At 39.6% G+C, this 15,957-nt stretch overlaps 1 protein-coding gene across 3 annotated transcripts in view; it reads left to right on the plus strand.

Moving 5' to 3' along the window:
* The first annotated feature begins 9,433 nt into the window (after positions 1-9,433).
* Positions 9,434-15,957, plus strand: part of slc1a7b (solute carrier family 1 member 7b) — a 57,377-nt gene continuing 50,853 nt past the window's right edge. For all 3 annotated transcript variants that reach the window (XM_076278269.1, XM_076278268.1, XM_076278270.1), the window contains exon 1: positions 9,434-9,574. In XM_076278269.1, the coding sequence (XP_076134384.1) occupies positions 9,434-9,574 (141 nt within the window). The remainder of the gene's footprint in view (positions 9,575-15,957) is intronic.

The following is a 15,957-nucleotide window of genomic DNA, read 5'->3' on the forward strand; positions in this document are numbered from 1 at the left end:
TTGATGAAGAAGAGGTTTCTCTACTGCTTCAGCGAAGTCATCCAACAACATGTTCCTTTTTTTAAACAGGCAAGGGTTAAGTCTTTGCCAACAAAAAGTACACTTTATACAACCCCAAAACAGAAAAAGTTGGGACGTTGTGTAAAATGCAAATAAAAACAGAATGTCATAATATACAAGTCTCGTAAACCCATATTTAACAGCAAAAAGGACATAAACAACATATCAAATGTTGAAAATGAAAATTTGGACTATTTCATGGAAAGTATATGTTAATTTAGAATTTGATGCCAGCAACATGTTTCAAAAAAAGTTGGGACGGGAGCATGTTTACCACTGTGGTGCTTCAAATCTTCATTTAACACAATTCTGTAAATGTTTAGGTACTGAGGAGACCATTTGCTACAGTTTTGATAATGAAATGTTGTCCCAATACTCCCCGATATAGGATTTCAGTTGCTCAACAGTATGGGGTATTCTTAGTCATGCTTTCCATTCCATTATGCACCTAATTTGACAAATCTGGACTGCAGACAGGCCATCTTAGCACCTGGACTCTTCCTCTATGGAAAAATATTTTTTAAATATGTGCAGAATTCATTTTGGCATTGTTTTCCTGAAATATTCAAGGTCGTCCCTGGAAAAGACATTGCCTGGATGGTTGTATATGTTGCTCAAAACCTGTATACATCATTCAGAATTGATTGTGCTTTGGCAAATGTGAAAGATACCCATGCTGTAGGCATTATTGCTCCTCCACGCCGTCATAGATGTTGGGTTTCTAACTGAGCACTAAAACAAGTTGGATAGGTTGGATACTTAGGCCCTCTCCTCTTTAGCCCAGATGAGTCATGATTTCCAAAAAGAATGGCAAACTTTGATTGGTCTAACCACAGGACCTTTTCCATGTTACCTCAGTCCATTTTAAACAAGCTCAGGCCCAGATAAGAGGGTGGTATTTTCTGTATCATGTCTCAATACAGTTTTAGCTGTTACAATTTTGGCTGCAGTTTTTGAATTGAGTATCAAACTGGGCACATAGACAATGGTTATCAGAGGTTTTCCTGAGCCCATACAATGACAGGTCCGGAAACAGGTCTGGTGTTGATGCAATGCCATCTGAGGTCCAAAAGACCACGGCCATCCCATTTGTTTTTCAGCTATTTCTCCTGTTTGCAAAGATTTCTCTGGATTGAATGTTTTAATAATATTATGTCCTATAGATGATGAACTCCCTAAATACGTCACAATTTCATGTTGAGAAGCATTAAAATGGCATTGTTTCATCATTTGTGCACACAGAGTGATGAATACCCCTACATCTTTACTTCTAAGAGACCCTGCCTCTCTGGGATGCTCTTTTTCATACCCAATCTTGTTGCCAGTTACCCTAATAAGTTGTGAAACATTCCCCCTTTTGTTTTCTTTATCTTTGCACAACTTTTCCAGCATTTTGTTACCCCCGTCCCAACTTTTTTTGAAACGTGTTGCTGGTATCAAATTCAAAATTAACATATATTTTCCATGAAATAGTCAAATTTGTCATTTTCAACATTTGATATGTTGTTTGTGTCCTTTTTGCAATTAAATATGAGTTTAATTCACATTTTACACAACGTCCCAACTTTTTCTGTTTTGGGGTTGTACAAGAACTACAGACCTGTCTCCCTTCTTCCTTTCTTGTTGGCTTTGGAGGAAGTGTTTTTCAAGCAAGTCTATTACTTCCTGTATCAGAACAACCTGCTAGACCGTATGCAGTCTGGTTTCAAGAGTGGTCATTCTACTGAAATTGCTCTGTCTGTGACTGAAGCATTGAGAGTAGCTAATGTAACCTATGTTGTGTTTAACCTGCGTGGTTCAGCCCTGCACACACCCAGACTCAAACCTGTAAAACAGTAGCACCTCAAATCAGGAGTCTGCTCAGTCATCAGTATTAATTCTACTAGACCTTCCTGCAGCCTTTGATACTGTAAACCATGACATTCTCCTTTCTACACTGTCTGAACTGGGAATTTTTGGGAAAGATCTTGACTGGTTTGAGCCCTACCTTAAAGGGCGTTCTTTCAGTGTGTCTTGTATCAAAGTATCATGACCTCACTACCAGGCACAGCGCCAGGATTCCAGTTTTGGATGGGCCAGACCAATTGTGGGTGGGCCTTAAAAAAACTTTATCAAATCACTGTTTAACCTAATAAAAATGACTGACTAATATACTGTTATATTATTTGTGCTTACATAATAGAGATTTGAATAGCTTGATGGTCTTTAAATAGTTTGTTGCATTGTAAAAAGGACGGACGTACCTATCCTCGATCACTGTCCTTTGTTCTGACCAAATAAGAGCGCTTTGGAATCTCCATTACGCACCATACCTGCTGGCTGCTGTGCTTTAGCGCATCTCTCGAATAGACCTAAGGCCTATAGGCTGTAAAAGTGGGAATCTAATATTTCCCCCAAACATAGATTAGTTCTGCTTGTATAACATGAAGTCGAATATTTCATTTGTTTTAGGTTTTCAACAATACAGATCAATCACACTGCCCGACAGTTTCAATCAATATGCAGGGCAGTTGAAAACATTCGGGGCTTAGCCCATAGAGTCTAAACGGTTTTCATAATTCCCATTTTGCCTGACTTGCTGCTCACTTTTCATAAATGAATCCACTGACTCAAGCCTCATTTGCACCACATTTATTAAATATTATGGACAATAAAATTGTGACAATTAGAGGATGTAATGACATTTAGCTATCTTGACATTTTCTGTTTGCTAGAAACGAACTATATAGCCACCTAGCAGAGTGGCTTTTAAATAGCAATATGCATTATATGGTTTGTTATGCTTAGCTTAGGGAGAAGGGAACATTGAAGACTCCCTAATTCGATTTTACAACTAGGCAAAGCAGGCCACCACTGTTTGGCCAGCTCGAGGCTGATAACAAACCTGAACTTGTAGGCTAGTCTAAATGACGAGAACAGGATAACTCCACCACCACCTTGTTATTGATGACTTCATGATTTCCTTGTAACGTAGGCCTATACCAAATATTAAATGCAAACAATGACATGCCCAACCTCGCGCGCGCACGTACCCTACGTTCCAAATTGTGTGTTATGGAAGGTAACGTTCATGTTAAATCTGCTGCATGAAGAAGAGTGAGTTCACCCGTGTCCGCTTGTATGTTAAATACGTCCATCTCATCTCAAAGTTTCAATGCGCGATCGGAATAATGGTTTCATATTTGTTAGTCAACTGTACAAAATACATTCGGGGCTGAAGCCCTGGCAAAATCAGCTGGCTACTAGGTCTACCCCTCGGGCACAGAACTTGTTCATTGACAACGTCATGTAAAACATGCTCCAAGAGAGCTCATAAAGATCAATCACACCCATTAGGCCTTTTAATGCAAATCGGATCAACGATCACAATATCAACAAGCTGCATTGCAAAAAATACAAAACATTTCAGAAGCCATTATTAAGCCATAGAGAAGTGCTAGGATTTATGGATCTCAGCTATCCTTCATCTCCTGGTTGCAGCGATACAACGAGACCGTTTGTGCACGTTTAAGGTACCTAAACAACGACTATATTAAAAGTTTTTTTTTTTTTTTTAAGAAAAGTTTTGGGTGGGCCTGTTGAAAAGTGGGTGGGCCTAGGCCCATCCAGGCCCACCCGTAGCGCCGTGCCTGCTCACTACAGGTGTGCCTTAAGGATCAGTATTAGGGCACTATTTACACCACTTCCTTGGGTGAGACAATTTGCTCCCATGGATTTGACTATCACTGCTATGCGGACGACTTTACCTGTCTTTACCACCTGAGGTCTGTTTCCCATCAGTTTCTGCATGCTTGATATTTCAGTCTGGATGACGGACCGACACCTTCAACTTAATCTCTCAAAAACTGAGCTTTTGGTGTTTCCAGCTAAAACAGCTATTCCCCAACAGATTAACATCCAGCTTGACTCCTCTTCACTGACCCCAACTAGATCGGCACGTAACTTTGGCGTCATAATTGATGACCAACTTAATTTCTTTGAGCATGTAGCCTGAATTGCAAAATCATGGTTAGTCCTTTACAACATTAGGAAGATCAGATCTTATCTGATACAAGATTCCACACAACTTCTTGTGCAGGCCATGGTTATGGCTCCCTATAATAGACCTTGGCCTATAGGACACTTACTGGATCTGCTTACGGCTATCTCAATTCTATGATCCAGCTCTACAACCCCAACCACTCACTGCGGTCATCTGATGAGTGTGTCGATCAGCCATAAACGCTAGATCAAATTCTAGACTCTTTTCCTCAGTGGTTTCTCGTTGGTGGAATGAGTAGCCTAGTGCTCTCCGTTCCTGTGATTGTTTAGGCCCAGAAATTCACCATTTTGGGGATATAATTGAATTTTTATTGATCGCTCCTAATAGGCTCATCAAACTGAGCACTTATTTAAGCAACTTTCAGTGAAATCTGCTGACAGTGAAGTAGCTGAATAACTGATGGAGGATTGAGAAGAGACTTGAAAGTTGAAAGTTTTCTACTGTCAGCTGCGCTCTCAATCTTGCTCTGATAGAATGTATTTTTGCAAGTGTAACAGTGAATGAAAAAGATGATAGCAAAGACTGGTAGTTACTAAGATCATTTCCATCTCTGGATTTACCTCATTTTCTCTCAGCAGCTCTAAGTATTACTATTATTAATTAGGGCTGTCGAATTAACTGATTAATTTCGATTAATTCATTTGAGAAAAAATAACGCAGATTAATCGATTCCGTATGACCTTTGACCTCGAGCCATTGTAGTCAGTAACCATTAGACTGTAAAAAGAAGGAGAGAGAAGAAAATGTGCTGCCTAGATCATTGATTGGAACATTTACTTTTAAAAAACGGCCTGATGGTGTTGCACATCAATGCAAAGAAATAGTGTTGACATTGTGTCCCCTAGGTTATATCTGTGGCCTGAAATAGCTTGTATATGAAAAAAAAAAACTTCTTCCCGAAGCACTTTTGAATTTATTTCCTCAGCATATTAGATCATATCATAGATTATTATGGCCATTATTAAAATAATAATAAAAGAGTTTTTGAACTTTAATGTCACTAATGCTGATTATTCAATGATTCATTTGAATTTAAATATTTAAAAATACTTTCACAGCAAATATTATATATGTGATTAATTTAGATTAATTAATCACAGAGTATGTAATTAATTAGATTAATTTGTTTAATCGATTGACAGCCCTATTATTAATATATATATATATATATATATATATATATATATATATATATATATATATATATATATAGTACAATATATCTAGCCGAGTGATAAAATAGTATTTTTTGTAATTACATCACCTTTATGGAACTATCTTGTTTCTTATATCAATTAACATTTGTCAAAATGTTTTTAATAGGAAAAAAACCCTCTAGCTTAGCCAAAAGTGCAGGCCCAAAAATTCACCATTTTGGGGATATTATTGAATGTATATAGCCTAGAAATCTAGACGCACCCTAGTGGGCTAATCTAGCAACTCTCCGTTGGCTTGCTAGCTGGAAAAATTAAACTTCGATATGGCCAATCACATCGTGTATAGAGTCATTAGGCGGGCTTAACATAATGATTGATGGCAGTGTTGCAACGGTTCGGAGTGAATTCCCTGCTACTTGAAAACAAGGAAGATGGATGTTGCTGTTGGCGAACAGCGTGACACGAATCAAGCTTTTTTTAAGTAGCCAACTAGCTCTGCTGGTGGGAAAACGCATGCATGAGTTGTAGCGCTATCCTATTGCGTGCAGAGGGAATTTGAAAGACAACCGATTATCCCACCCCTCGGACTGAGTACTGTGAACGGTGAGTCCCCAGACCCTACATTTTAATGTGGGTCTGGCTCATCAGGCTAGAATTTATATTGAGTTTTTGGGAAAATGTCTAAATGCCATATGTTTTAATCTTTTTAAGTTAAGGTACCCAATTTATTTGAACTGTATTTTAACCTGTAAGAGATTTATGTTTGGAGGAAATTTCTGATATTTTTCAAATATCTGACAAAATTATAATTTTTTAATGATTTAAAATTGTTAGAAAAATACTTAGGGTTTTAAAATCATCGATCAGTTATCCTCTGTAAATATGTATTTGATAGAAAAGGACAGTTATTTGCCAAAATGACACTGTTTTAAATGTCCCCATAGCATAGCAAAAAATGTGTAAAAATGTGCCATTTTGGAATACGGAGGCCATATTGGATTTTTGGACAAAATTCAACATGCCCCAAGTTTTAATCTGTTCCAATAGGGGTTCTGACCAGGAATCCATAGAGAAAACTTTGACCAGAAACTAGGCCTAATGTTTCCAGCAGATGACCTGTCTAATATGTTTACACTGATTATTTAAAAAGGGCTATGGCTAATTTTGGACATGCTATTTTTCATAAAAATGTTAAAGGTATACTATGCAGGTTTAGGTATTTTTGGCGAGCTCCCTCTAGAGTCGGGATGTATTTATATGTTACTCTGCTATTGTCAAAGGCAAACTTCTCGCTACTTATCCCCCCTGTACGCAATGCAAATGCTTTTGTTGTGGAGGTCAAGGATTAACAGGCAAAAACTATCTCCAAAGAGCTATATCTACTGACAAGGTAATGTTTCACGATTCTCGTGAGGTTTGGCGCCGCTCTTGGAAGTTACATGGCTGGTTTTCTCGGTAGGGACTCGCTACGTCTATACTGTGCTAGGTGAACAATTCACCTATTACAAGTTCGTTTACCATCAAATTGGCTTCATAAAGGTGAAAATCTTGCATAGTGTGCCTTTAAAAAAGATGAAAACGCTTCTTTTTTTGATTCCATGTTTCTACGACATTGTCATACAACCTTTAGCCATGTGGCAGTGTAATTTTCAGTTTGAACAAACATATTGGTCAAGAGAAAATCAACATTAAATCAATATTTGCCAGGGGTATCAATAATTTTGTTCTTAAAGGTACCCTGCCAAACAAAAACGTTTTTACTTGTATGCTATTTTTTGAAATATGTTTTGTGAAAATTAACAGCTACCTCCTTTGTCAGCTCTAGCCACTGAAAAGAAATAAGCGGAGAAATCAGGCTAATTGCAAAAGCTCTTCAGTTTGACGTGGAATTGATTGAGCTCATTACTATTCATGAGCTCGCACAGTTGAGACAGTGCCCACAGAATTTGTCTAGCACTGTGACAGTGAGTTGTCCTACATGCAAGGATGGTTGAATGTTAATTGGCTTGTGCGCTATGCACAAATATAACTTCAACAATGCATTTTGCCCAAGAATCCGACTTGAGGATGGCTTCAGTTTATTTTTTGGAACAATGTCACAGGCTTTGCAAAAAGGTTGCTGTTGAAGCCTGGAGCAGTACGCCATTGCGGCAGTCTACGACCAGTGCCCAGTCCGTAAGTAAAACATCATTGTCAACTCAAGGAAGTGTTATGTTATACAGGCTTAATGCACTCACTAGCCTAACAGGTTTATGCCCATTTGGACAATGTTAGCACTCGCTAGCCAAGCTAAATGCATGCCATGAAGCTAAAATTAGTTGATAACAGCTGTCCTGTTGAACCGACTAGCTGTTAGCCAATCAGAGTCAAGCAGCTTAGCTCATTGAATATTAATGAGAACTGGCGCAAATCGAGCTTAGTCTTCCTGCAGGCTTTCTATACCACACTAGAATGGCTTGAAACAAGGTAACCAAGGCATGTTTTCCACAACAAATGTTACAGAGTCCATGGTAGAAATTTAGACATTAGGCTACCACAAAGTAATGAAATACGTGTGGCAGGGCACCTTTAACTGTGTATGTGTATGTGGATCTGACTTGAACTTGAATACTGAAATGTGAATATTTTGGATACACATGCATGTATTTTGGAGGTGTTATGATTATTGCTAAATTTAATCAAAGCATTTTCCCAGAACGTTTATAATTTTTAACAATTCTGCATTTGTACCTAATTCAGAAAAGAAATACCAAAAATAATTTGTTTAACATTGTATACCTTACACTGGTGGCACTGTACATAGTTGCCGAAGACCACAAAGCCTTGTTCAGGTATTTTAGACCAATGGGCATCTTTATTAAAGGCTATTGGGATTTCTATCTAACAATTACAAGACATAGTTGTGTCCTACATGAACTGGTACAAACAGACCAATAGGCCTATATTTGCCTATTACCAGCCCTTTGCTGTTGAAAGTTGAGAAGGTCTAATGAGGCTGCTAATGAGGTCCTAAGCAGCCCAGCGTCCATATTGTAGCATGTCCACAGGCTACAATAGTAATCATTAAATTACAGTGACTGGCTGACTTCAGGGTTCATTTATGTGGAGACTGCCTAGACTGGCAGTGATATTATCCATTTTATGTGTACGCTTCTAAAACTTTACAAAGCAAGGTACTAACAAACAAAGACTTGCATTTCAATCAAAGACAATCAGATATTACTTGAAAACGTAAATGGCTTTTATTTACTATTACTCTTTGCTTTTGTTTATGTAAAGCTCATTGAATGACCCTTGTGTATAGTACTACAGAAGATGAAAGGGTCCCTTGCAGTCTACAGTTACAGCATCATATTCCAAAACAATTGTTGGCTACTGTAACTATAACATCCCTTACATAATTGATATTGAATTGAGACCTTGTGTATTGGAATCAAATTGATTTATGAAACAAGCGGCGATACCCAGCCCTATGGCATAGTATAGTAGGATAGTGTACGGTATAGTGCTGCCACCCCAACAGTACTGTTGCTACAGTGTTGATATTGTTGTGGCCACTTGAAGCATGTTTGCTTTCGTTCGTCCTTCAGTGTCGCTATCCCATGCAGCTTAAGACACCCAATGATCTCTGGGTCCCTATAACCCTATGACTTCATCCTCTTTGGCTTTGGGTTTTTCATGCCGTCAGCTGCCCATCCCCATATTTTTATGGGTCTTTAATCCTCGCATCAGGCCAGCCCTTTAAATACAGGGCTGTTCAATGGGATTGGTGTGGCCTTACCGAGTACAATCACGCCAGCTGTCACAGGCCCCCTGTTGGCCACTGTGTGGAAGTGCATGTTGATGAGGGGGGCGTACGGAGGATGCCTGGAAAGTGTCATGATCTCCTTAGTCCTGCGCAGAGAGAGGAAGAGAGAGTGACAGAGAGAGAGAGAGAGAGAGAGGACGGTGGTCAGCACACAACCGAAAAAGTGCTCTGCGGCCACGTTAGGAGCAATCGGACCGTCGCCTTCTTGTGTACAGCGTTCTTTTTTCTACACCTGTCTTCCCTCTATTGATATATTTTTCTGGTGCACATCTTGTTTTTTTTTGCATCTTTGTTCCTTTTTCCTCCACCTTGGATTTGTCTTTTTCACATATGGGGTATTGAGACGCCACTGTTTGGGGATTCGCGATGGCCGTGGCACTGGATGCCGTTTGGGTGCGGGTGAAGGGGGTGTGCAAGCAGAATGGGCTGCTTATCCTGTCTGTGATGGCCGTGATCATTGGATGCCTCCTTGGCTTCTTCCTGCGGTCAAAGCAGCTCTCCGAGCAGGTCAGTGGATCAGGGTACAACTACCCAACTCTCCCTACCCCCCTGCTGGACACCTGTCTACCCCAACCTCCATCAATAAATCCGCTAATGGTTCACCTGTACCTCTTTTGCAACACCCCACCCTAGCCCACCTCCCCACAGAAGAAGCAGCACCATAACCCCAGACCCCACGAGTGACACCCTGTCAACCCACATGCGCCCACTGTGGTCCCCAGCTGTGTGCTGTCACCAATCCCACATTTCTTATGGGATTGTACTATTCATATTTATTTGGTCATGTCCTGCTTAGGGCTTACAATGCATATTACAGTGACAGTACAGCTCAAGCCAGCAGGAGACAGCTGCCATTTTTTTTCTTTTGATGCTGCGTAAGACGCATTAATACATTAATGCTCTCTATATCCACACATAAGAGTTACCCACCTCACTATATTTTGTATTTTTTATTTATATCTATATGTCTTTATATATATATATATATATATATATATATATAATTATTTTTTTAAAGGAGCACTTTCTCCTTTAAATTGACATTACTTACAAACCTATAATTGAACCTTTGAGTGATTATGAAGCGCAGTTGCACGCCCTGATAGATGGTGGGGCTTTACAGCAAAGACTATTGCGTTGGGCGTCAGTACAGTAATCTCTTGCCCATGTTAAATCACATGCCATTCTATAATTAAAGGGATATAGATTCTTCTTGTTAATCATGACCTTAGTGTGGGCTGTAAACAGTGATTTTCCGTTTTGTCAGCCTTCAAAAATGGTTGCCTGGGCAAATCTTCATATTCGGGAATATGCCTAAAAATAAAACGGCAGCCATTTGCTGCGACGCTGGAGGATTACCATCCAATCATACAAATGCTCTTAGTAATTGTACATTAAACAAGAGTGCCTCATATGTCGTAGCACGCTAACAGTGTCATGTTTTCTATTAAATTATTGAATTATAATAGCCCCCGTTGTACCTATGGGCTTGTAATTGGGTGTGGAGACAAGGTATATGTGTTCAGCACTGTACAAGCAGATATGAAAATGTGGAAGAAGACAACCTTTTGGTTAATTCCTACTGGAAACGTGTGCTGAAGCATGTAATTGTTCTGTGTTATAATTCATTACTGAAAAATTTTCAAGATTTTTTAAGAGTCATGCATGGACTACCAGACAGAGCATGGTGGATTGTCACTCGTAAAAGTTACATTAGTACACAACATAACTGCGGTGTTTTTTTGCTGTGCCAGACCAAGCATGAAAGTAATTTAATAAAGCGGGCTGATTGAAGTAGAGCTCTATCTCATCCCGCATCACACGTCCCATCTGCCACTCAATTTAGGCAAGTACAAGGTCAACTTTTATGGGTCAGGCGCAAGCACTGTCAGCAAGTTACTTTGATTTCATATTCTGAGCCTTTGCCTGTTTAATTCACAACTCTGTTCTCTGGAGCCTAGCTGAAAAGTTTTGCTAATGTACACACATTTATTTATTTATCAATTTGTTTGTTTATCCTTTTATACATTTATTTTCACTTTATTTATGCTACCAGCAAAACAGTTGGGCAGCACCACCAATGGGAAGGCCAATTACTTATAAACCAGCCAGTGAACTTTAAGCTGAGCCTGTTATTCTTAAACAGAACAGATATGGTGGACACCTGTGGCTGTGGCTGCCCCCCAAGTGCAGCCATTATTAATTTCTCCTTCTTTAGGAGTGGTAGGAGCATTTTTATCCATTATTCTGTATCTTTGACCTCCCCAGAAGGCTCATCCCCATTTATATTAATGGAGATCTATCTTGCCTGGAGCTTGAGCTTTAAGTACACCACAAAGCTAACTATAAGCAATGCATTATTTAAGAAGTTATAAATATTACAAAAACATGAAAAATCATGTGATTTTTCTGTGGCTGTGATACATAGTACATGTTTTAAGCCTCAGTGCCGTATTACATGTGAATGCCTCTGAAAGGAGAGTTATGTTTTTCAATTTCATATATTGATTAGTTTTCAATGAGAAGATGGTGTTGATAAACATGTTTTCACAAGACAGGAACAGATTCCATTATATTTTCCATCCATGGGATGAGTTCCAGCTTTCTATGGCAGATCCAATCCTGAAGAACATGCTCACGGAATACAAATGGGTACCATACTGTAGATACATTTGCACTCCCCGAGTTTGCACTCCTCGAGCAAACAGGGAAATAGCACAATATTCCCTCCTCTGGCTGCCTCCCTTTGAGAGCCCCATGCCAAACAGGCATCAGCCGGACACTAGTGGGGTGCCAGAACCACCTCGGGGGCTAAAACACCAAGCAGCCTTCTCCTCAGTTAATGGACTGGCGTGACTGGTCTCACTGTGACTGGTCTGACTGTGGCACTGCTGTATCTGGATTCAGGTGCTGTAACACAGGTCCAGATCGATACTGAATTTCAGATGACAGTTTTGGCAAATCAAAATTACCACGAAGACTGAATCTAATTTAGTTGACTGGTCCCAGGTGATGCCCTACAGGCCTGTACGAAGTCTTGTTGGAAAGTCTGGCTCTGCAAATCTTCACATCCACAATAAGCATATGTGTGAGAGGTACTGTATCTAGACATGCACAAAGGCATAGCAACAGGCACTGGAGTTTGACAGGGAAATGAGGAGGGAGAGGGCTGCAGTGTCATGAGTGAGAGTGCTCTGCTTGTATGCCAACATGTGGACTGCTGTGACTGGCCACTAGGCTTAAGACGGATGTGCTGTGAGTATACTAGCCCAGTGGTTCTCAAATGGGGGTACGCGTACCCCTGGGGGTACATGAAGGCACTCCAGGGGGTACGTGATATTTTAACCCTTAGAACCCGATTGTACTAGCCTATTAAGGATATGCTGTGAGTGTCTACTAGCCTATTAAGGATATGCTGTGAGTGTCTACTAGCCTATTAAGGATGCGCTGTGAGTGTCTACTAGACTATTAAGGATGGGCAGTGGGTGTCTAAGGATGTGCTGTGAGTATCTAGTGCCTAGTAAGAATGCTGTGAGTGCCTAGGAAGGATGTGCTGCAGGGGTCTCAAGTGTCATGCGTTGACTGAGACATTCACAGCTGACAGACTTCACACCTTTACTTTAACATGTGTTCATTCAGCAGATGCTTTACAAAGCGCCTTACAAAATGTGGAACCACATTCAAGCTTCATTGCACAGACTACCTTAGGTAATAACAATAATGCGACTACAATAAATACCTGAGGATGAGATTGCGGAAGTTTAGATACTAGTCAATGTGTGGTCAAAGGAGATGGTGGTAGATGGAAAAGGAGAGGGAAGAATAAAGAAGGGAAGGGCATGGAAAGTGCATAAGAGGTGTGCTGGCTAACATGACCTCACACCACACGTCTTTTCTGACGCTAGCTCTTCGTCTGCTCTTCCTCCAATGCATAATTGGTTTAGACTTATTACATAATAGTTGAGTCAACAACAGTATCCCTGGATTTTCAACATGTAGGTCTATAGGCTACACACTCAAGATATGCATAGTATTTCTGTACTACAGTATTTCTGTACTGTGCTTCTGTACTACAACGACTAAACTCATCTATTATTTCTATCTGATGTATTGGTCTGTGTCTTAATTCATAACCTATAGAGAAAATCAGAGATCTGACTCAATGTAGTCGGGGCAGTCGTGGCCTACTGGTTAGGGCTTCGGACTTGTGACCTAAGGGTTGCCGGATCGATCCCCGACCAGGAACGGCTAAGTGCCCTTGAGCAAGGCGCCTAACCCCTTACTGCTCCCTGAGCGTCACTGTAACAAGGCAAGCTAACTGCTCCAGGTCGTATGTGCTTCACCTCACTGTGTGTTCACTTTGTGCTCTGTGTGTTTACTAATTCACAGATGGGATAAATGCAGAGAAATTCCTTGTATACGCAAGTATACTTGGCCTAGAAACCTCATTTACATTTAAATAACAAAGATTAAAATTACCTACTTTGAATTAATATTTCACATTTCCATATGAATAAATGCAATGATTGATGGATTGTCACTTTCACAAACATACTTTAAAAGCCTATTAGGCAAATCAAATATCAAGTAACACTAATGGACTAATTATTAGATACATATCTCTCTCATCTAGTCTCTAGATCATTTAAAAATTCAAAGGGCAAGACTAGAGAGGGAATGAAACAGACAGTTTATCCTGTGAGAGAGTTGGCGTGAGAGGAGAGAAAAATGCCCTCAAAAGAGGGTGGGAAAAGGAGAATAGATAATTCTATCTAAAGGAGAATTTGGGGCTTTTCTTAAATGAGAAATGTGTGAAGTGATACACCAATAGCAGGTCCTGATGCATCCTCTCCAAATGACCCTCACATCAAATGTATTGATAATTTATCCATTGACCACAGCCAATTTTTTTTTGATGTGATGTTTCTTAGTTTCTTTACACATCTTAAAACTTCCCTCTGTCACTCTCACACTTACTGTAAAACACACACAATAGCAGAGATGGCATCTAATGGCCAATATTTGACTATTACAGTTTTTTACTACACACATTTTCTAAACTCTGTGTCTTTTTTTCAGAACTCTACACACAAAACCCACAATTACTCACACAAAATACAAAATGCCTCAAATCTCCAGCGAAATAACACAACATTCCAAATGTCACAAGCACATCTTTAAAGCAAACATTTGCCTAACATTATAAACACTTTTGTCATAATTTGGCATTTTGGATACATTACATCATGTATACACCATTGCTCAAAACCTAAAGCTCTTCTGTCTCTCATGGGCTTCTACAGTATGTATATTTTCATACAAGAGTGAAAGTCATCACCAGAGAGAAGGTGAAATACACAGTAAACATGTAAGCAATATTGAGAAAAAAGGAAGCAAAATACAATGACACCAGATGAACATGGAATTTTGCCAAAGACAGAAATGACTGACTACTATCAAATTGCTTTTTTTAAAGAAAAATTACTGTGTGTGTGTGTGTGTGTGTGTGTGTGTGTGTGTGAGTGTGTGTGTGAGTGTGTGTGTGTTTGGAGAGGGGGTGCAGTTGGGCATATATATTTAGGCCCATATGCCTACACCATATATTAAAGTGTGGGGGGGGGGACACAGTTCTGCCACCTCAGATAAATTAATAATAAATATATTCTTTCTACCAACGATATAGCGCAATGATATTGTTAAAATAAATAGTGAGTTAATTTTTCGCTTGTACAGAGGTGACCAAGAAGCTAGCAATTCTTGTCCAAAAAGTATTGCTACACCATGATACTCAATATGTTGTCCAACAGTGAGTCATTTTTTCCCGTTGCACCGACACTGGATTTTAGGGTTCCCCCACCTGCCAAATCCCACTTTAACCACTGTTTAGGCCAATAGACCCTTTCAACTGCAGAAACAAACGTGTGCAGAAAACACAGGCACAGAAAACAACATTGAGCTAATGGTAACTTGAAAACATTTCAACCGGAAATGCTCTAGGAACAGATTGAAAGGATCTATATACTCCATATATAGAGTATATCTATTCATAGGTCTATTAGGCAATGATCGGATAGTGTTCAGTGTGAATAAGTGGCGAAGAAGTGTGGCATTTTGATAGGTTGTGTTTGAAAAAACGAAATCAAGTCACTTCCTGTTAGATTTTTGTGTGTTAGGTAGAAATTAGATTGTGTGTTGTGTTTTGCAAAATGTTTAATAGGAGATTAAAAACTGAGTCAAACACTAAGAATCAGTGTATGCTTTTGGTGTAGGGTTATGTTGTTTGAAAGTTGGTGTGGGGTTATGAGTGGCTACTAGCTTATAGAGGATGTGACCTGAGAGGCCTAGAAAGGCTGTGAGAGATATTGAAGTGCATGATTGTAAATGGATCCCTGCGGTACTATGAAGGATTTTGATGTCCCTGACCTTTATCTAAATCTCTGTGTCACTGTGATGTACTGAAGAAGATAAAGAAAAAAACTCTTTCCTGATTCACTCAGATTTCCCCAGCACTCAATATATTATTACTTACTTTGGAGGTTTCTTAGCACAGCTTCCCATGACTCATGACAGAATTCCCGAAACAATTTGTCAAATAAACACAAAAATCACTACAAAATTGCTTATTGTCCTCACAACAGCACTTCAGTGGATGGTCAATACCCACAGGTTCTATTCACTGTTTTAATTGCTTCCCATAGGTAAGACTTTCATCATTTTTATTCAACACAAGCCTTGTGATACCTTCCAGCGTGAAGCACAAAGCACCAACTGGCTTTTGTGCAAACACAGTTTTACCACAGTGAACTCAAGTTTGAGACAACAAACTGATACCCCCGTGCACTGAACCCCATTAATTCGCCAACTCTCTGATCAAAACATTTGTAAAGACT

The sequence above is a fragment of the Alosa pseudoharengus genome, unplaced genomic scaffold (genome assembly GCF_046254945.1).
Source record: "Alosa pseudoharengus isolate Yale_2024_CS ecotype anadromous, Long Island Sound unplaced genomic scaffold, YU_APseudo_1.1 YU_APseudo_1.1_scf_11, whole genome shotgun sequence".
In the NCBI taxonomy this organism is placed as follows: Eukaryota; Metazoa; Chordata; class Actinopteri; order Clupeiformes; family Clupeidae; genus Alosa; species Alosa pseudoharengus.